The sequence below is a fragment of the Falco punctatus genome (genome assembly GCF_963210335.1).
Source record: "Falco punctatus genome assembly, chromosome: 9".
NCBI lineage: Eukaryota > Metazoa > Chordata > Aves > Falconiformes > Falconidae > Falco > Falco punctatus.
This window is the reverse complement of record NC_137589.1, coordinates 43,246,178-43,268,823: the sequence shown is the minus strand read 5'-3', so window position 1 is coordinate 43,268,823 and position 22,646 is coordinate 43,246,178. Positions and strand designations below refer to the sequence as shown.

Genomic DNA, 22,646 nt, shown 5'->3' with positions numbered 1-22,646 from the left:
GATGTAAAGTCATTTTACACATACATTACTGGAAAACTTAACAGGCTGTATTTAGGATTAAGACAGTTCCCCTCTTTAATACCTATCAAAATATTTCTATCTCTTTGTCAGTAAAAGGCCATGCTGAAGAATATTACAAACGCACAAGGTTTCACCTCATGAGATTCCGGAGTATTAAATCCAGAAAGCTGCCGGATGCATGCAAAATAAGGAAATAGGTGCAATCATCAAAAATGAGACCAGATTCAGCTACAGAATGTAAATGAAGCTTGAGGAAAGATACTTACTTTGCTAGAGTAAGGTTTTTTTAAAAAAAAAAACAACCCAACAACAAAAAAAATCAAACCAAAAAAAAATCTAGCATACATTTTCAGTTCTTACAACTATGTAAGTAAAGCTCTGGAATTACATTTCATAAGGAGCATATAAAGGCAGCGAGTGATTATATAAGAAAGAATATTTTGAGTTAAATTCCTTACTAACAATTTTAGCTTCTCCAAATTTTTTTATGAGATTAAATAGAATCACACACTAGACTGTAATTGTTTGGTTACTGAAATAAGCATTTTGTAAGTCTGAACATGTGACATTTTATTCTTAGACTTTCTGGTTAAAACCAAGAATCAAAACTGCATAATTACTGCTCTATATTTATGGCTGCTTGCATAGTGATAATACTGTCTCCTATGTGTTAATGTAAACTATCTAACATTAGAGAATTGCTGAGGTATAATTAACTTGTGAATTTTGTTAGCTCCCTTACAGCTAAAGATGAAAATAATGACAAAACCCACATATGTGTATATATATGCTAGAATTCCTACCTGAATAATTAAAAATATATATATATTAATCTTACCCAGCATCTCAAACCAAACATGTCAAGGAGTTCAGCCTACTCTTTAGGGAATTTCTATTATTTTAAATCCTACTTTAACACAAAAAGGGATTAAACAAAACATTTCTAACCATGCCACAGGCCCACTTAGTATAACTCAAGTGGCTCTAAGCCAAACCCCACACCTATTTAAATCAACAGAAAAGCTACCATTGGTTTCAGTAGCATAGGATCACACTCTACAGCTTTACAGAGCAGCTCTCAGGAGCAAGAATGGTTCACAATTCAATTAAAGTTAATTTAATTTGCCATCAGTTCCCAACTGATTTGTCTTAAGTACTCATTTTTCAGAAAACTACATGCATAAGTGAAGAGAATTCTAAAAATCAACAAGTTAACCATTATTGTGCAGTATAAAACACACTTGCATAATTCTCTCTGTGCTACTTAGAGTTGCTGCATATAATCTGCTTCACATACTGGGATTCTTAGCTACATTCCTATAACCACAGTAAAGGATGAGGATGAAATGATACCCACAGAACACCAGAAACGTATTATTCCTTTCATATATATTGCTGTGCAGCCTTATCTTACCCTCCTTGTTTATGTCTTTATTTTTAGCACCCTGTTTCCTTAATTAAAAGTTTATAAATTTTATAATATTTTTACAGCTAATGGATAAAATAACAAACACCTTTTTAGTATTATGTTAGAGTCTGTGTTCAATAGTGAAAACACTGTATAACACAGCTGGCAAGAGCACATACTCTATACCAAAACTTTCAGACAAAAAGACATCACATTTTGTATTTTAATATTCCATGACAAATGTCCACTTATTTCTATGAACAGTGAAATTAAAGTAGCTTTGCCAGGTCAGAAACTTAGTATTAAAGGCTGCATTCAACAAGCTAGCACCTCGGTATGAGAATGAAGTCATTGTTGAATTCTGCATGTTTTATAACTTTTCAGTGGAATTAAGCAAACAAAACACTATGAGAGTTCATATAGTTTGCAAATATAGCATAAATATGCATCATAATATGTATATTTTGCAGTCCATTTTTATGGCTATTAAAATAACCTGTAGACATCTAATACCACCTGTGCATTGTACTGAAACCTCAACCCACCAAAATCATCCACAGCATTATAACCTTAAATACACACACAAAGTTTTCTTTCCTTCCAATAATCACTTAAAGGCCCACAGTCAGTTATCAAATGAACATCCAGATGCAATTAAAAAAAAAAACTACATAGGACACACGTACCAAAACACATTGGATAACTTCAGAAGGAAATGCAGTACTTTTTTGTAAACAGGAATTTAGGAAGGAGCAGTATGAGAAAGGAATGCTTTTGTGAAAACTGCTAGTTGTATGAATTACTTCAAGTTTCTGATGTAGGAATAGCTTTAGTATCAAAGCAATCCGCAAGAAATTCTACTTCACACTGGAGTAATATCTTATTTTAAATATTTATGTACCTTTTACAATGAAAATTATTAGTTACTGCAAAACTGCAAGAGATTTGTGCAGAACAAAACTAAACAAAGTCTTTCTCTGAAGCTGTACATATGGAAGTAGATGCCTCCAGTACCTAAAGCCTATTTAAATTGTCAGTAGCATTTTTTTTTGTACACATAGGAAAATGTAACAGCACTCATAAAAGAAAGTAGCATTCTACTTAAAAATTGAGGCATAAGAGAGGAGCCTGACACTGCCTGATAATTAGTTGTCTCCTAACAAGACTTAGTAGCTCAACTCCTGCAGAAAAATATTAGCAGAAAACTGTATCTGTTAATTCAATTCAGAAACTGCACCTCAAACCCTGGTTTATTTCCATATATTTAACTTTTTCTGCCTGGTACGCCCTAGGTAGATTTCAGTATATAGCAATCTATATTAAATATCTGAAAGCATTTCCTGATTAGTATCAGGGTTGTCTTCCGTCACCACTGAAATTCAACCACCTCTGGAAAGGAACGTGCCAACTTTTTTTAACAGTGCAATGCAATTCTGTTGAATAGACTGATATCAACATGTTATTTAAACAAAAAAAAAAAAAAAAAAACACAAATAAATCCCTTCTCTCTTGTAAAGTCTTGAGTACTGAAAGTTACCAAGAAATTACAGCAGCCAGGTTAACTAGATACCTATTTTACATTACCTTGCTGGCACAGAGTGCCTTGCAAGTAGTGCGTGACACGCTCCAACAGGAAGCTTAACGCAATGGTGTAACCCAATACTCAACTTACCTTTTTTTCTCGCCTGCAGCTATACAGAAGCCAAAAGTTTACAGGATTGCTAGTGATTTCTTGACTTCTTTCACTTGAGTGAAATATCAAAAATACAGTTGACATATATGCCCAGGTTTCATTAGGAGTATACCATAGTATGTGCAAGTGATCACATATCAAGGCATTTAATATCTCTCAATCACCAGTCTATAGCAAGAAGCAAGAGATCAGACTACTGGATTTTTGCGAGGCCTCCAACACATATTGGCGACACCACTGAAGGAAGCATGCCTCAGCATACCCAATTATAAAACAGTTCTCATTCACACTTCTGCCCACCCCAATAATAGGAGCTACTAATCAACTTGAAAATCTTTGCTGGATTAAACATCCAGCTCAGAAGAGCAGACCAGAAAAGCCTGTTACTCAGGTAGGCTCTCTCATTCTTTATATACTTCAAGACTGTTTTGAAATTCTGTCCTTACTCTGGCACAGTGTTCTGTCCAAAGTGGAAAAAAGCGATTTATTAATTATAGCTCAAGACAAAGTTGCTTAATCATACAATGGACAAAATGCTTTCTCACAAAGTACAAGAGGAATGAGAAGTAATGCTTGCATGGGGTTATCACCTGTGTTTTCCTGGTGACAGAGAAAAACATGGGCTTTGTCTGTAACCTTGAAAGACACATTCACACTGCAAGACTTTGGACAGAAAAAGTCCTGAAGTCCAGTGGCTGTCATAAATACTTCTAACTGCTACATCTCCTCACTGATACCAGTGAGATTTCCAGTTGAAGCTCTCATCTGAGTGATTGCATTCACATCCAGCAAAGTGTATGCAAAGCCATTAAAGGTCAAATCAGCAATCAAAAACTCAGAGATGGTAATCACAGCTTGTGGATTCAATATGTACACAAAAGAAACTACATTTTAAGTGAGCATAACCCTTTTAGTAGATTTAAGGTAGACTAAGTCCTTTCAGATCATAATCTTGAAGTGACCCAAGCAAGGGTGACCACTGCAAGATCCAAAGGTGCAAGTTACAGATATAGCCTGCTCTGCTATCAAAATAGTAATGATTTTAAATTCTAGCTGTATTTGAATGTAAGCTAAGAGTTTTAAGTAGTTCCTCAGTCTTTGATTTTTTCTTGTAGCAACAGTTGAGAACCCATATGCCAAAAAAAAGTGCACAAATCATCCCCACAGTATCCCCCAAGGAAGTATGTTACTTTCTGGAACCAACACAATCACCTCCACACTATCATTACAAACTCTCACTATCCGCTTACATTTTCCTAAAACACCTGGCTGGATAGACACACCCTTATGCCTACCCAGCCTATGGGCTTGGAAACATGAAGATGTGTCATCACACTAAGAACGCCACAAACTACATCTCCTCCAGTCACATATTCAAGTTAAACAAAAGAGGTGAAAAGTTAAAGAACTGTGTAATCTTGAAGAACACTGTGTTCAAGAAGAAAGAGCAATTGCTCAACAGCACCTGCTGAAAGTGCTGAATAAAATACCGACTAACTGGATCTCTCCGCTCTGTCACACACCTCTCGTGCACAACGATGTCACTCCCTGCTTGGCGATAGCTTTATTACACCTCTACCTGTCTCAGAGGAGCCTGGCATTTGCCTGAAATAGCATATGAATGAACTGAGATCTTTAATGTGTCAATACCAAACACACCAACAGGGCTTACCAATAAATCAACCCCCAGTTTTATGAAAATTTAAAGAATATTGAAGGAGAATATTGAGCGCATGGAGCTGCAGGCCCAACATATTAATCACTTGCACCACTTCCCTCAAATCACCTAACTAGTGCACTTTCAAGACATCACAGCCACTTTCCTTTAGCATGCTCCAACCTGGACGAGGGGGCTCTGAGCTCTCCCGACCCCACCACACCCCCGACAGACGGCTCCAATGCTGGCACCGCACACCTTCCCACTCCAGCAGCCCCAGCCTTCCAGGCCTGCACCCCGAGCCTTCGAAGTGCCCTCGCAGCCTTGACCCTGCGCGCTACCACACGGGGAACTGCGGACCGGGAGAGAGCCCAGGGCTGGGGCTGAGGGCGGGAAGCGGCGCCCTCCGCCCCTCCTCAGGGCAGGGCCGGGGCGCGCCCCGCCGCGGGTACCGCCGCCGAGCGGGGGCTGGGCGGCTCGGGGCCTCTGCCCGGCCGCCTCCCCGGCCCGCGGGCCGGCCCGGGGGCGGGAAGCGCTCGTCCCCCTCTTCCTCCCCCTCTCTCGCCCTTCCCCGAGGCCTGGAGGCTCGGCCGGGGTCTGGCCCGCGCGGCCTCACAAGGAGGGCGGGGAAGTCCCCTTCTCGCTCTCCAGAGCCCTCCCGCTTTCCTGAGGGCCTGCAAGCGGGGCTGGAGAGCTCCGGGGGGCACTCACTTGATCCTGGATCCCATGGTCTCTGGGGGGCCGCATAGACCCAGGCCAGAGAGAGAGCAAGGGGGGAGGGGGCCGGAGCTCGGTGGGCTGCGCTCTCTCCGCCGCGCACCCCCTCACTCCATCCCGGCCGGCGCCGCCGTCGCCCCAGCCGAGTCACGGCGCGGCGCGGGGGCTGCCGGGAGCTGTAGTGCGGCGGGGCCGCCAGGGCGGCGGCGTGGGCGGGGCCAGCGGCCGGGGGGCCCGCCGCGCGCCCCGCTGTGCTGGCACGGCAATGAGCGCTGCGCGCGCCTCGCTCGCGCCTCGCCTCGCGGCCTCGCCTCGCGGGTGCCCGCGCTCCCTCAGGCGCCTCAGGCGGGCGTCCCGCGGCGGGGCGGGTAGAGCTCCCTGCGCGCTCAAAAGCGGCTCGGAGTCCTCCCGAACAGCAGCCCAGGAGGGGGCTGAGCGGGACAGTCATCTCCAGCAGCCGGTCGTGGAGGAGGCCAGCCTCCCTGCCCGCACGGCGCCCTGCGTCCTGCCAGCGGGAACCGAATCGTCAGGCACCCCCTGAGCAGGGCCAAAACGCGCCACAGGCGTGATCCGGGGCCCGTAGCAATGCCCAGGGGACTGATGCCCAGACCAGATGAGGACCAGGACTGTGCTTCCTGGAAAGCCCTGTGAAGAGGTGAGCCACCCCCACGGAGTGGCAAGGCATGGGCCGAGTCCCCGGCAGAAGCAGGTCCCGGTGCCTGGGGGCTGCAGAGGACAAAAAAGTCAGAGAGGGGCCTGCGAGCTGGCGCTCTGCAGAGCTCTGACAGGACGTTCTGCACTGTCGGTCACAGAAGCCAAAGTGGCTGAAAAAGCAGTACAGGATGGCTAGAAGGAGTTACAAGCCCTGGTGAGGCCATAAAGGGGACTGGAGGCTTCTCAAAAAGAAGTGAAGGAGAGATGAAATGCAGTCTGCTGAGAACAAAGCTTATGTTGACTCAAAAATTGCAGTTAGATTTGGAAACATGCCTTATTGGTGTTGGCAAACAGGATCAAACAGGTACCCAACAATTTTATTAATCACCTTTTACAGGCAGTTTTCAGGAAGGTTTAGACAATGTCTAGCATAATTTAACAATTCCTAACTTTTTTGAGTTGGAGATGATCTGCAGTGAGGAATAAAATAATTGGAAATTTGTCTTTAAAAGACGTCTAAACTGCAAATCACTGTGGAAGCCAACTGCTTGGCTGAAGAATCTAGTCAGCTAGAAAGATGGGGAGAGAGAGAATATCTCATCTGAGGTACTTTTGTGTCCATTTGCTCCCCAAAGAGGCTGAGTAGGAGAAACCATACCGTCCTCATTCAAGTAATAAATACAAAATATGGTAAACTTATGCAAAAAGTTGGGAAAGATTTATTCACAGTTACAGTAAGTCAAAGTAATGTTTGGGTAGATGAGGAGTGTTTCTAGTACTAATTTGAGTACTTGAGATGAGGTACTTCCCCCACAGGCTTCCACCCACACCCTCTGCCACAGGAGCCCTGTGTGAACTCAGGCCTCAGCATTCAGTCATGGCTTGAGCTGTGGTGTAGATACACCCATACCCAGTCCTGATCCTGAATTATTGTTTGGATTTCCTGGACTGACCTTAGACCTGTTGCCTTGATCTTGTCTGATGGCCACTGCACTGTCAAGAGCATCTGTTGCTGTCAGCCCCCCTGCTCTGCTTGCCCAGCTCATGCCTGCAGGACTGTGCCTGGCCACTGAGGTCATTGCCCAGCCTGCATCGTGGTCACCCTCAGCTCCTGACTAGCTTTCTTTAGGGTGCAGGGGCCTTTGCTGCTCCCTGATATGCATTACATAAAGGTGATCTATGTCAGTGTTCCCTGTCTCATACAGAAATACCTGTATTAGTATTAAATAGCTTTTTTAACCAAAATTACTGTGTTCAGACCAAGGATATTCTTCCCGTTTAAATAAACCAGTACACTAAAGATTATATGTATAACTGTTAAATGAAGGTAAGTTTATAGAGACATTGTTAAAATCGATTACAAACAAAAAAAGAAAAAACACAGTAATAAGCAAAAAAAAATAAGGAAGCTGGTCAATACAGTGCTAGTGCAGTGCAAAAAATAATATGAATAAAAACACATTTTCAGAGTGGCAAAGAGTTTCTTAAATTTCATCAATGGAAAATGGTTTGGAAAATGGGTTTTGGAAAATGGATTGACATTAAACTTACGAGGTAGAGCTAGAGACTCACAGTTTTAGTTTTGCTCTGTTCTGTTTAGTGTGCTTTTAAAAGATTTTGTAAACTGATTAATATGAACAGATCTAGTAAATATTTAATGGAGATAGTATAGAATGCAATAATAGTAGACTGGTTTACATTGGATAATTTTTAGACTGGACTAAGGAATAAAATGCTAGGTGATTCCAATAAGCAATGTAAATCCTCTCAGTAAATGAATGATTAGGAAGTATGCATTCACCCAGATGTGGAGAAAACAAGATATAAAAATTGGATTTCAAGAACTAGGCTGAGAGGACTGCATAGCTAAATTGGTGGATGAACTGAGAGCGGCTAATAACTAAAAATGCCAGGAAAATGGTTTGCAAAATTAGTTTTTGGTGATTACCTTTAAATATGTCTCGGTAAAACATTTATTTTGTAGGTGACTGATTTGTAATGAGCGTATTTTCCTACCCCATAGGGGAAGAAATTATAATAGCAACCCCATGTTGGTACCTGTTCATAAACAGTTTCTCAATCTGGATAATGTGCAGGTGCATGCTACAACTTTTGAGCAAGAAATTATTAGTTACATAGGTTATGTGATAAGCATGAGATAATCTGTCTGAAAAACAATATGTTAGTGTAATTCAAGAAGAGGATGACCTACCTGCTCACAGCTAATAGAGAGGATTTTAATTAATAAAAATAAATGGGAATGTGTAAGGAAAATTCTAAGGTTCTGTCTTCACTACAGAAGAGATTCTAATGGGTGTAGCAATGTGAACACTGCAAATTCAGTCTGTGGAAACTCTAGTTTAAAGGACTGCCTAATAAAACAAGTGTGAGCTTGTAAATCTAGTAGTGCTAAGACAGAGAATCCAGGAAGGTGAGGAAAGGATGAGTGAACAGAATTTCATCTAGTTAAAGAATAAAACAGACGCTCAAGATATAATTAGTATGGTGTGCTATAACTTTATTTTGTATATATTAAGCAAGCAAAATCAGGTATATTCCAGAATCCAGTGCATGGATATAGAGCACAGCTTGTACCCTCCAAATGGCAATAATAAAGTAGAATCCATGCAAAATCTCAACTATCTAGAGAATGTTTATTCATATTGTGAAAACGGCATTTTCTGTGTGAAGGTGCTAAAAGAGGATGGAAAAACAAAAACGTTAAATATGATGTAGATGTTCCTGTTCAAATGCAGGAAGTTTTTCTCTCTATCTGCCTAATATTAATTTGTGGTTCAAGCTGTAAAACTCCACCCCACCCCACCGATTTACCTGGTATATTTATGTAAATAAGCTGCTCATTAGATAACCCGGATTCCATTTTCTGCAATTCTGCTAATGGTACTAATGTCTGCAGCTGGCCCAGTAGTTTGGTGATAATTGTGTAACAGTTACAGGGCAGCAGAAACAGTGAAGTCCATAAGGAAAGAAAGGGAAGGGTTTAACTGCACAAGGGTTACAGCAATGCCTGCTGGCCTGTCCATAGAGCAGTGCTTTTGAATGTCTCAGAATAGATGAGCTGATTAACTGTGAATCACCCTCCCAGAAGAGACGAAGCATTAATAGCAAACAAAAGGGAAGCAGAAGGGAAACTTCAGGCAGAAGAAAATAATCCAGGAATTAAAAGATTGGTGAAAGCCTTAGGATGCTTCCAGATTGACCAGAAAGTCTTAGTTCAATACCATAGAAATAGAGGTCTCATACTATGCACTCTAGCATGAATTTGGGTCGGTGTGACTGAACCTGTATTTTAATATGTAATGCACCCACAGCAACAAATGTACATGAAAACATAGTTAACTGTTTCTTCTCAGTCAGTGACAACACTTTTGAAGCGTGCTGTAATCTGAGTTTACTTGGCAAATTCTCTCTGGTACATCTGAACCAATGAGAATGGGAAGAAAAAAAATGCTGAATTTATAGATCAATAGTTAGGCTTCATCTAAAAGGTTATGCCTTGAAAGAGAATATATTTCTACCTGAATAGTATTGATTATAATGTTCACGTATGTTTTTTCCAAATTTCTCAGTGGGTAAAGATTAGGAAAATCTCTACCAATGTTGATAAACTGATAGAAAGCTTATTAAAGATATTTTTTAGATGTTAAAGGACAAGTTATTTTATCAGCCTCAAGCTTGTAATTCTTGTCATTATCAAACAATATGCCTCATGAGTTATGGATCAGGTCATTGGCCCATCTTATGTGCAAACAGCCTCCAGAAGTGTTCACATATGTTGCTTTAGAAGAAAGCCTGTTCTTAATGCTCCCAAACTGTGATTCATCAGGCATTGTTACTATAGCTGGTTAGCCTTCAGAGACATTAGTTTATGCCCTGAAACAAGAGAGATGTTTAAATCTGCTTATGTACCTACTTGTACGGATGGAAATGGGTTACATGTACTTGTTTTCCATTACAAGTTAACAGTAATCTTTAATTGCACAGAATGCAACTGATCTTTGGAAAATACAGAATATAAAAACTGACAGACAAAAAAAGGAAAAAAAAAAAAAGTCATAAGAACATAAGCAATGAGTTAAATCAAAAGCATTCTGTCTCCAAAACTGGACAGTGGCAGATGTTTAAGGAGGAGTGTATAAAAATGGAAGCCTGTAGAATCCACTGCCAGCTTCCAATAAATTAATGTTTTCTCAGCCACAGGTGCTGCTTCTATCTAATAGCTTTCAGGGTATTTTTCTTCCTTTAATTTGTTCAGTTGCTTTTAAATCCATATATAATTTAGAATCCACTACCTTCTATGCCAAGGAGTTTCCATAACTTTATCACATGCCAGGTGAAAAAAAGCACCTCCTTTTCTTTGTGCTGAACCTGCCACAGTAATTTCTTGTGACTCCTCACCAAATATTGTCTTGGAATTTTCAGGGAAGGGCTGTTTCTTATTTACCTTCTTCATGTCTTCCATGATTTCATAAGCCGTATGATTTTACGGTCAAAATAAGAAATGCAGATGTATCTGAAATTTTCTCATAAAATAAAAAAAGGCGCTTTTTTTCCATTTCTGCATAGCAGTGTGGCATACTTTCTATATAGTACATAATCATAAAATCATAGACTTATGGAATGGTTTGGGCTGGAAGAGACCTGAAAGATCATCAAGTTCCAACGCCCCTGCCATGGGCAGGGACACCTTCGACTGTCCCAGGTTGCTCCAAGCCCCATCCAACCTGGCTTTGGACACTGCCGGGGATGGGGCATCCACAGCTGCTTTGGGCAACCAGTTCCAGTGCCTCACCACCCTCATAGTGAAGTATTTCTTCCTAATATCTAATCTACACCTGTCCTTTTCCAGTTTAAAGCCATTCCCCCTTGTCTTATCACTACATGCCCTTGTAAAAAGTCCCTCTCCAGCTTTCTTGTAGGCCCCCCTTTAGGTACTGGCAGGCTGCTGTAAGGTCTTCCCGAAACCTTCTCTTCTCCAGGTGGAACAACCCCAGCTCTCTCAGTCTGTCTTCACAAGGAGGGGTGCTTCAGCCTTCTGATCATCTTCATGGCCCTCCTCTGGACTCACTCCAACGTGTTTATGGCCTTCTTATGTTGGGGGCCCCAGAGATGAACACAGTACTCCAGGTGGGGTCTCACAAGAGCAGAGTAGAGGGGGAGAATCACCTCCCTCGACCTGCTGGTCACACTTCTTTTGATGCAGCCCAGGATATGGTTGGTTTTCTGGGTTGCAGCGCACATTGCCAGGTCATGTTGAGCTTCCTGTCAACCAACAGCTCTGAGTCCTTCTCAGGGCTGTTCTCAATCCATTATCCACCCAGCCTGTATTTGTATTACCCCAACCCATATGCAGCGCCTTGCACTTGGCCTTGAACTTCATGAGATTTGCATGGGCACACATCTCAAGCCTGTTAAGGTCCCTTTGGATGGCATCCCTTCCCTCCAGTGTGTCAACAGCACCACCCACCTTGGTATTGTCAGCAGACTGGCTGAGGGTGCACTTTATCCCACTGTCCATGTCACTGACAAAGATGTTAAACAGCACCAGTCCCAATACTGAACCCTGAGGAACTCCACTCATCACTGGTCTCCACTTGGACATTGAGCTATTGACTGCAACCCTTTGAGTGCAACCATCCAGCCAATTCCTTATCCACCAAATGGTCCATCCATCAGATCCATGTCTCTCCAATTTAGAGTCAAGGGTGACATGTGGGACAGTATCAAAAGCTTTGCACAAGTCTAGATAGATGGCGTCAGTTGCTTTGCCCTCCTCTACCAATGCTGTAACTCTATCACAGGCCGCCAAATTTGTCAGGCATGAATTGCCCTTAGTAAAGCCATGTTGGCTGTCACCAATCACCTTATATTCCATGTGCCTTAGCGTAATTTCCAGGAGGATCTGCTCCATGATCTTGCTGGGCACAGAGGTGAGAGACTGACTGGCCCATAGTTCCCCAGGTCTTCCTTTTTTCCCTTTTTAAAAGTGGGTGTTATGTTTCCCCTTTTCCAATCAGTGAGAACTTCACTGGACTGCCACAGCTTCTCAAATGTGATGGATAGTGGCTTAGCCACTTAGCTGCTAGTTTCCTCAGGACCCACAAATGCATCTTGTCAGGTCCCATGGACTTGTGCAGCTTCACGTTCCTTAGATGGTCTTGAACTTAATTTTCTCCTACAGCAGGAGGTTCTTCATTCTCCCAGCCCCCGCCTTTGCCTTCTGCAACTTGGGCGGTGTGGCTGGTGAAGACTGAGGCAAAAAGCAGTCGTTGACTACATCAGCCTTCTCCATATGCCAGGTAACCAGGTCTTCCGTTTCCTTCCAAAGAGAGACCACATTTTCCCTAGTTCTACTTTTATCACCAATGTACTTATAGAAGCTTTTCCTGTTGCCCTTGATGTCCCTGGCCAGATCTAATTCTACCAGGGCTTTAGCTTTCCTCACCTGATCCCTGGCTGCTCAGGCAATTTCTTTGTATCACTCCCAGGCTACCTGTCCTTGCTTCCACCCTCTGTAGGCTTCCTTTAAAAAGCTAAGTAAGCAGTAAAATACCTTTCCTTTTAAGTGTTTGAAGTACCATACACTGAATGACCTCTTCATTCTCCATTCACAAAGAAATAAGAAATAACTATTCTTATTTCTGATACCTGTGATTATACCAATAGCTATAACTCAAGCCCATAAAATCCTTTAATATAAAGAGCCATGCTGGAGACTCATTCCCCTAAAGAAAAGAGCCCAGGATGATTGACCTGAAATGACCTCCTCATTTTTTAGTGAAAAGAGATCTAAATATGGCAAACATTTCCTTGTGCTACTGTCTCTCAACAGTCTACTTTTCCCTGTCAGAATCTCTTATGATTAACAAAAACTGGTTATTTAATTGTATGGGGAAACTAGCAAAATGTCTACCAGAACTGTCTGTTCTTTGTCTTTAACTGTGCAGTGATTTTTCTGTCTGTTTTATTCTCTTTAATTATTTCCATTGTTTGCATCACTTACAATAGTGATCATATTTTCTGTTTCAGGCTCTTTAAGCTGGCTTTTAAGTTGTTGACCTAAAGAATTAAAGATTCACAGTATGCCACCATAAAAAAATGGTGTTAAAATTATTAAAAAATAATTACTATTTAAAAAGAAACACAAATATCCAATACATTTTTTTGTTTTGTTTTCAATTTACCAATTTTCCTCTTTTTTTTGAGAGGGAACTAATCCAAACATCCAAATCAGTATCAGAGGATGATTATTAAAAGAACTTCCTCTACTCTGTAGACTTCATTCTGGAGTACTGGAAAAATCAGTGCTCTCTCTCACATTACTCAATACCTGTAACTGGTGATAAAGCTCAGGTCAAAGAATTATCGATCTGATTAGCCTGTACATCTCTTTTGAAAGCAGGGTATAGATGGTTCAAGCTGAAGGCAAGCTGAGGAACCAGGAACCACTGCGCTCTCTGAAGAACTTAGGCTTTGTAATGCTTCAAGTTCATAGCTGTGAATTCTGCTGGATTCTTTTCATTGCAAAAATTGCCACTTGTATCTGTGAGTGATCAGAACAAGACACCCTATCTTAGGGGCTGCAGACCAATATTCACGTGCTGATCCCTAGGTTTGTTTGCCAGTGTTGCTGAAATCCATGGATTAAGTCATATGCCCAGAAATCAGGCATGCTTATGCTTCTCAGTAAAGGTTATCATCAATATGTTATTCTGTTGCTCAGGATATCCAATGCTGATGGAATTAAAAGTCCACTTCAGGCTCTACAGTTTGTCATTGAGACATTTGTCTTGTAGAGTGGTAGAAGATACCTTTAGTAGGAGCTGGATTTTAGGATCTATGAAATTCAGTGTCTGAATGATGAAAATGATTGTGAATCTTACACATTCAGAACTAAATGAGAAAAACTCCTATCTTCAGTTTTATTTTTCTTTGACTAAGTTCTTATCCCAAAAAGCCTGAACATATACATTTTTAAAAGCCTAGAGACTTAAATCTTATGTGATGGGTCTGTCAAGGTATTTGAATAAAAGAGAAGTAGCCAGCTCACCATTAAGAAGTTGGTGGTTAGAAAAGTGTTATGGTGAAAGAGTCAGCACTCCTTGTTGGTTGTTACACACATATTGCAGTAGACACCATTTTTCTACTGTCTCCTGTCAGCAGCTTCCCCACGTTCGCTTTTACTCTCACCTGTTTGATCTTTGTGCCTGTATCATGTAACACAGCTCTTTTCTCATCTGAGAAATTTTCTGGTTTTTTTTATCTTATATTTTAGTTAATTTTATTTATAATATTTTAGTTTATTATTGATAACTGGGTTTTGTCTTTTACCTTTACCTTCACCTCAGAGCACTCTCCAGCCGCGAAGAGCAGGTTTTGTCTTAAAGACCGGTATTTCTATATCAACTTCAGCATGGCAACTTCAAATTTTCTTCACAGAGACAACTACCTACCAAAGTAAAATTAAATTAGAACTGTATATGGCAATGTTTTTCCATAAGTGTAATTTTAAATTGAAGACATTTTATTTATTGATACTTTACCTGACATTTTCAAAGTTTACACTCTAATTTTTTAAGCTTTCTACAGGTTGTCAAATTCTTTTCCTACAGACTATTATTATACTATTATCTGAAAATGTTTCTTCTACTCCATTTTAGCAGAAATGTATCCCTGTTTTTAGAGACACACATTTTTCTTATATAGTTGACATGTCTCCAAGTATCAATGTCCACCATTATTCATCTAAGACCACTGGAAAATAACACATTCTTAGGAAGAAATGGTTACTGTCAATACCCAAACCCATGAGTATTGGTAACAACTAATGACTGCTTCTACATGTCCTTGGAAACAATCTGCAACCAGCTTTAAAGGAATCATAGTTTGGTACCATGTTTTTTCTGTAAATCATATGTGATTTTCAGGTGTCAGGGTCTTCCATTCGCCATATTCTCTACAGGTCAGCTTTGATTTGCTGAAGATGATTCAGATCTTATAAGTTTAAAGTCGGAAGAATTCTCTAGAACTTTCTATATGAATTGCAAAACCATGTGACTAGAACACTCACACATCACACTGGACTGTGAACATCCCTGTATATATGTTACCAAAGATACCAGGAGGTGAACTAAGAAAAAAGTTAGAGAAGGAGGTGAGGAAGGCCGTAATGAATAATAATAATTTTATTAAGTATGAAACAAAAAGCATGATTCTGTGGATTAAATAAATAATACAAATAAACCCTGGGTTTCCAGTAGCGGAAAGGCCTGGGGACAGCTCCGCCCTGGCCTTGTGCAGGTCACGCCTGGTGGCTGCTGCAGTGGGCATCTGTGCTCCCATTGGTCGGGCAGCAGCAGGGGAGCCAATGAGTGCAGGACTGCAGGCTCAGCCTGGCTGCCATTGGCTGGCCAGCAATGCCCCGCTCCTGCCACTAGCAGGGCTGCACTGGGGGAGAGCTGTGCTGCCGGGGTGCAGACCTTTTTGAAGTTGCTCTTTCACAAAGGCGAACAAGTATTTATAAAATGCCTGTATCAAACACGCACTTCCACAGAAGTAACCATACTGTGTCAAACACTAGAAACAATGATATCTTCTGAAAAGCGCTAAATGTTTGCCTTTTCCAGGGCATGTCTGAGGTTCTGAAGCATTGGTCCTGACTTTTTTTTTATGCATTCCAAGTAGATTAAATTGGCTTTGCGATGTTTATCCTCCTCTTACTGTGGTGTACCAGAGTTAACAGAACTCCCATATTTTTGTTGCCTCTTAATGTGTCATACATATTTCAATCTCCAAATTTTTACCCAAGCAGCTTTCAAATAACAGCAGGTAATAACAGTAGGTTACCTACTTAGAAGTTTGCTTTTACTCTATATGTCCCTCCTTGCATGTAGCAAAAACCCTCTTGCTATGGCTTCTCAGAATGGCACTGCCTTCATAGTGAAAACACACTAGCTGGTTCTTGCTCTGAAGCTGTTGAAGACACTATTTCATCTGCCAATAATAAAGAAGCAACTGACCTAAGTTACTCTTCTCTATTCACCTTGCTGTGATGGCAGAGTGCTGACTGTACCGTTATTGCTCTATAAAGCGAAGTCAGATTTATGAGGCAAAATCTGTGATGGTGTGATTCCAGCTAGACAAAAAAAAAGCCCAGTATGAAAATAGTTATTCATATCTGTGATAGCCTTTGTCACAGAAAAGATAACCCTCCTGTGCTGAAAGGAATAAGATCACTGATGTAAATCAGACTGCTACATTCAAGTCCCTCTAAGTTACTAATGAGCCTGGAAGAACAAGGATACTTAGGAGAAATCCAGAACAGCAAGACATAAGTTGTTGGAGCAGAGGGAAGTACTTACTTTGTATGATACTAAACTCTTGCACAGTAGACTGCCCAGCTTAAGCTGGTGAACTCTGATAGCATGAAAGAAAGAGAAGGAAAAAGAAAGAGATAAAAAAAAAGGAAGGAGTGAAGAAACGAACGAACAATGAATTTATATAATACAGTGTTTCTACATTGGTAGTGTTTATCATTTTAAAAGTGATTTTATATTTTGTTGCACTGGTTCTAGAAACAAAAATAATAAGATCTTGGTATGAAGTATTGGTGTAAGCTTTATGATTTTCCTCAGTTTTTCCCATCTCACAAAATTGATGGGATCTTAATTTTTTTCAGGTTTGTCCATCTTGAGTTTTCAGTAGCAATTACCACAACTTTTTTATAAAAAAATAAAACATGTTTTGAGCCAGGCTTCAAATATAATCATTACAATCGCTGTAAACTGAAAGACCACTAGCAGTGTCAGCTTCAGTGCCCTTCTAAGGGGGAATCTGTTTATCCTTTCTGCCATAGTATGGGGTAACGTGATAACTATTGATGGCCCACTACTTATTAAGATGTCATCAGACAACATGTTGTCATAAGCTATTACTTTTAAATTGTTATTAAGAAAACATCAAATCGCACTTCTGTGATGTAACCTGGTTGTTTTAGCAATAGCAAAGTATGTGTTTATATCAAAATTGAACTACATAATATTAAAATCAAGACTTAATTTATACTGCTATATGGAAAAATTGGTCAAATATTCAAATTACTACAATCGAACAGTGTAACAGTTATTAAATAGTAGGGGTCTGACTTATGTAATTTATACTAAATTTATATTAGTGTAATTTCATATGATTGCTGAAGCATGACCTTTCTGGCAACAGCTAGTGCTAGACAGACAGTAGCTGTTCTGGACTTGTATATGTAAAATGGAGTTGATGGCCCACAAATTTCTTTTACTGATTTTCCTTCATTGATGTTCAGAAGACATCAGTAACTTTGACTGACACAAGGGGTAAGTTCCAGATCTGTCCATTCTTGTTTGTACTCCCCTTTTGTCTGAGAAGTTCAGATAAGATGTGCCTCATGTCCAACACCTGGTTGGGGAAGAAACCTGCTCATTTTATTAAGAATGTAGGGAGTCCTGGCTAACTTGAGGACTGTCTGCTAATTGTCATTGATTAGTGTCTTGTTGTTTACTTAATTTTTTGAAATGTAGCATTATTCTTGACAGACTGCAGGTTCACAATAAAGGAGAGTTTTCTTCCCAAACTGCAGGTGTTATTTAAGAAAAGTAAGAGCGCTAGTTTATTTCTATATGTTACTTTGACTAGTTCTCTGATGCTAATGATTCCATTCCGTAATGGGGGGGGAACCAAACCAAAGTGCATTTCTCTAAATGTTATCACTCATTGTATACTTCATAAAAAGTCAATTTTATTTATGTAATTACTGCAACTATACAACTTCAAGATGTAATGAGGTAGTACCATGAGCTGGGAAATACCGAACTCTTCAGTATTCGGAGGAACTTTAAATAGTAAACTGCAGCAGACAGTATTGCAAGCTAGCAAATACATTCCCTTTCTCTAAAATGGGATTAACATCCAGCTGGAAAGGCTCTTTTGCATCTAGTTCTGACTCTTTTGTGGTATTATTTAAAATTATTTAAAATTGTATTCTGGTGATATCAGTATGCTCCTGCCTCTAAATGGAGCCATCATTAGTTGATTTGATTTGTTCTAGTCTTACAGTTAATGAAGAATAGGTGGCATTTCACCAGTATTAGAGTAATGCTTTTGGTTCTTGTTAATCATTCCCCTGTAAGTACATGCCTTTTCCTAGACTTTCCAGTTAGTTCTGCTAAGATGTTAAAAAAATGTTTTGTTACATATGTTAGTTGTTTTAATCTTAGAGCTATAAAGAACTAAGTCAAGAAAAGCCTCTCAAGTAACACACAGGAGTTAGTTTATAAAGTAAGTAAAGTTGAACCACTAAGTAATAGTGACCACAATATAATTAACTTCAACATCCTCAGGGGAGAGATTGTACAAAAAATGAGGAAGCTAGTTAAAAAGACCCTAAAGTCAAAAGTGAGGAAATTAAAATCCTTAGACTCGGCATGGAGGCTACTTGAGCAATCATAACAGTGTAACAGAAGGCATGCATAATCCTAAACAAAAAAGGAAGCTGACAAGCAAAAATGAGTGATAGGGCTACAGGAAGGTTCAAGAAGTTAGTGTAGTCAAACATGTATTTTTCTGAAGGTAGAATTTTAACTTGTGAAGTCAATAGGGATAAAATAGAGTGGGTAAGATACACAGTGGAGATTAGAAGGATGACAGAGGATTTGAGGAGCAGATAGCCTGACATGAAAACAAGATTTTCTCAAGTATTAAGAAGCAGCAAGCCTGGAAGAGATTTTATAAGTCCAGTGGGCTATTTGCTAGGAAAGTAAGAAAGCTAATGAGAATACAGACACTGAAATGAAGGTAAATGACTTTTCTGTATTAGCATTTCCACACAGAATTTGGGGAAAACAAATATACCAAATTTCCTCCTGTTAGGTAATACAGAGGAGGTTTTGTCAACACAGGAATTAAAAGATGTGCTGGAACAAATTCAAAAATTAAATAAAAACAGGCTCCTAGAGCTGGAAAGTAAATCAATAAATTCTAAGGGGATTTAAAGAAGAAATTTCTGAACGATCAACAAGAATATGCAATCTGATTAAAATCAGTATGTATACCAAAGTAGAGGGTACTTATGCTCTAAAAGGTATGAAGGTTAGTTCTGGAAATGCCAACACAGATCCAGATACATCAGTAATAAGAAACAGTTAAAATAAAATTGCACATCACTTAGATTAGGATGATATGGTCAGAACTAAGAAACCTGTCCTTCTGAAAAAACATGTTTCTCCATCCCCACAGAATAGTGGCTTCCAATATGTCTACAAGACTCTTTGAATGTTTTAAAATTTACTCTGTTTCCAACTAAAATCTGTCCCACAGTAAGCAAGTCATAGAATAAAAAATAAATTATATGAACAAGGAGTTACATACCACAAGAAATTCAGTATAGAAATTCAGGCAAAAGATCTGAGCATATGTCCAAGAAAATAATATTTTCGCTGAGTTTGCAGTAGTCGTCCAGATTGTATTAAATTTAAAATTAGCCACAAACATTACATTAAATATGATTAATTTTTAAGCATACAGTTTTTTCTCTAATATTGGACTCAGTTCTCACCCTCCTAGTCTAAAAAAGATGCAGTTGGTATAAATATTCTCACAGATATTCCAGAGACACAATTAATCAAGCTACTAAACACATAATTCTAGTTGGGAAATATGTAGGGTTTAGACTCATTCACAGAGAAAACTTATGCAAGTAGATAGGGTAGAGCTGTGTAACTTCATACAGAAAGAGATACTACAGACCAGCTGCTTCTCTTCCTAATGCAAAAGCAATGGGTTGCCCAGTCCAAATGGAAGCAAGTAATTGAGAATTGTTTCCAGTTCTTTTTTAGTACAACTTATAAATAGCCTATGAATTCTCTGCCACAGATACCATGAGCTCCAAAAGTTTATAAAAGATTAAAAAATAACTAGACATATATATCACTTGGTGTGAACAATTTAAGGGGTGCATATGCTAGCAGTGTATAGGATTACTCTCACCTGACAGCCAGAGCAGTCTAGGCTAGTTGACTAGAGTTTCAGTTATTAGTAGAAAGAAACAGAGAGCCTTACATGGACTGTGATCTCGCCCTAAAATTTGTGGGATTAATCCCTCTCTGAAGGTGTCTTTTTCTCTCCATTGAATTGAGAGCTTAGGTGACTTGGTTTAGTTTTAGGATACTACTACACATGTGAGGAGAAATGAGCCACATCCCAACTACCTGGAGTTAAGAAGCATTTTCCCTCGAGAACACTGGGAATTCTGATAGGACTCATCATTTCTGGGGACAGGCCACTGGATTAGATGGACTGCTGATAAGAGTGTGGCATTTTCTCTTTCCTGTGTTGCTACAGAAGACACTGGTTTTCACAATTAAGAAGATACCAGTTTAGACATTAGTCAAATGTTGCCCTTCTAGAGTGAAATGTTTTATAGAATCAGCAAAGTAACGGACAAAATTAGGTGGTTTGTAAAGTGAACCTTTAAGAGACTGATGTTTTTGCACCAACTCAGTGATCTACAAGATAAAAACTGTGGGAAAGAAGGATGGTATAAGGTGACCGGTAAAGACAAGAATTTTCCCACCTTTGTGTTCCATAATACTTACTTCATGATAATATATAAAGCTGCTGAAGGACTTTAGGATCTTTGGATTTAACCTGAGAGAAGGACTTGCTGTTTTGCAGTGTTCAAACTTGTTGAAATTGCTAGTTTGAATTTTAGTTCTTCGTGCAGAGTGAAATCAGATTGAATATTTACCTCTGCTAAATGAAATTTTAATAATATATGAATCATGTTGAAATGTGGAAAATGGAAAAGCCAGTAGTAAATCCAGTAGTTTATTGAAATAAACCATACCAAATTCTGAAAAAACATTTGGTCAAAAGGAACCTGCAGTGTTCCTTGGGAAAGCACATGTTGCTCAAATTCACATAATTAGTTTTCTGTAACTGAGAGGTCCTGGGGTTCAAGTCCTTTCCCAGGATTATAATCTGTTATGCTCAAAATTACATTCTGATACAGTTTAGTATGTTTCGCTTTCTAAAGAATCTCTTCTATTTTACTTCCTTTGCTACTTCTGTCAGAGTTATAGTTGCTGTGCTGCTATATTAGATTACTGGTTGGCCATCAAATCAGTGTGTATGCATACATGCATAAAAACAAGGAATAAAAACAAGGAAGTGTATCCATCTGGGGGTGGGGGCTGGTTTATGTATCCATAATGATTAATCGGTTTACATACTTACACACAAACTATTACTATAATAGCTGAGTACCTAAGAGTCTGATCTGTGTAGAGCATAGACTTCTTCTCTGTTAAAGCTGAGAACTACTATTCCAATTTCATCCCCCTTAACATTTCATCATTCAGAATTGTTGACTGAATTCTAGGTTTTAACATCTTGTCCTTGATTTCCCTGACCCTTGTCCTTTCATGGTTCTTCTTTTGCATCTCTAATAATTTCATCACTTATCCTTCATCCTGACATTACATCTCCAACTTTCTGAAGGTATTTAGCTGAGCTATGTGTTTGCTGCCTTCTCTCACTTCCAACCAAATCTTAGTTTGGTGTAATCTTATTGTCAAAACACAGATTAAGCTATCATCCCTATGTTCCCAACTGTCAGATACACTTATTTATTCCAAACTCGTCTCCTATTCAAACTGAAATCTCACCTTGACTTCTTGAAACATATTTATAGATACCTAACCATCAACTGTTGCTCATAATGGGGCTAAAGCAAATTCCTTCAATCTTTCCTCTTCTGCAGGCTGTCCACACTCTTTTCTTAATCACTGTGTATGTGCTACATGTGATTCAGGTTCATAACTACGTATGATCAGTGCTTCTGTTTTTGAAATATATTTTGCTTGAACAAAGTCCGAAACACTTTACATTTAAAAAAAAAAAAGGGGTGGGGGGTGGGGGGGTGTAACAACCCAACCAAAAAACCCAGAGGGTAGTTAAAATATTGAGCACATATAAAGTGATACATTGAGAAGCCTGAATATTGAAGTATTCTAGCTGCAGAAAAGGTAAAGCACAAGTGAAGAAAAAGCAACCTTCTTCTACATTGACCCCCTGGTGTGCTTTAACTGTGACCTCAAGGAGCCATATCTAGATAGGAGAGGGAGTTCAGTTTCCAAGGCCCATTCAATCGTAAGCTCCTCTGCGAAGTCTCCCAACATGGGGTCCAATTAGTGTCACTTGTATTGGTGAATTTTTTTTAGAGACCTGCTGAAAGCAACTGGAATAAGATTCTCAGATTAACTTTACACAGGCCACTATACAGCTCTGGAGCCCTGTATCATTCTCATTCAAGGTAGATTTTGACTGAAGTCAGTAGGAGTTTTTGACTAATGAAGGATCAGGTCCATCCTTTTGTTAATTTTTTATCATTACCTGGTTCCTATCCTGCCAGCCACTTTTCAGTCTGTATTTTTATTACCTTTTCT

General features: G+C 39.7%; 2 protein-coding genes across 8 annotated transcripts in view; one reads left to right on the top strand and one right to left on the bottom strand.

The window, feature by feature from the left end:
• Positions 1–21,830, bottom strand: part of DENND1A (DENN domain containing 1A) — a 231,116-nt gene extending 209,286 nt beyond the window's left edge. For all 4 annotated transcript variants that reach the window (XM_080402471.1, XM_080402472.1, XM_080402474.1 and 1 more), the window contains exon 1: positions 5,491–21,830. In XM_080402471.1, the coding sequence (XP_080258597.1) occupies positions 5,491–5,507 (17 nt within the window). In that variant the 5' untranslated portion in view covers positions 5,508–21,830. The remainder of the gene's footprint in view (positions 1–5,490) is intronic.
• The window catches only part of LHX2 (LIM homeobox 2), a 37,413-nt gene continuing 36,594 nt past the window's right edge, over positions 21,828–22,646 (top strand). For all 4 annotated transcript variants that reach the window (XM_080402506.1, XM_080402504.1, XM_080402503.1 and 1 more), the window contains exon 1: positions 21,828–22,646. This exon is cut by the window's right edge. The gene's annotated coding sequence lies outside the window, so the exon portion shown is untranslated.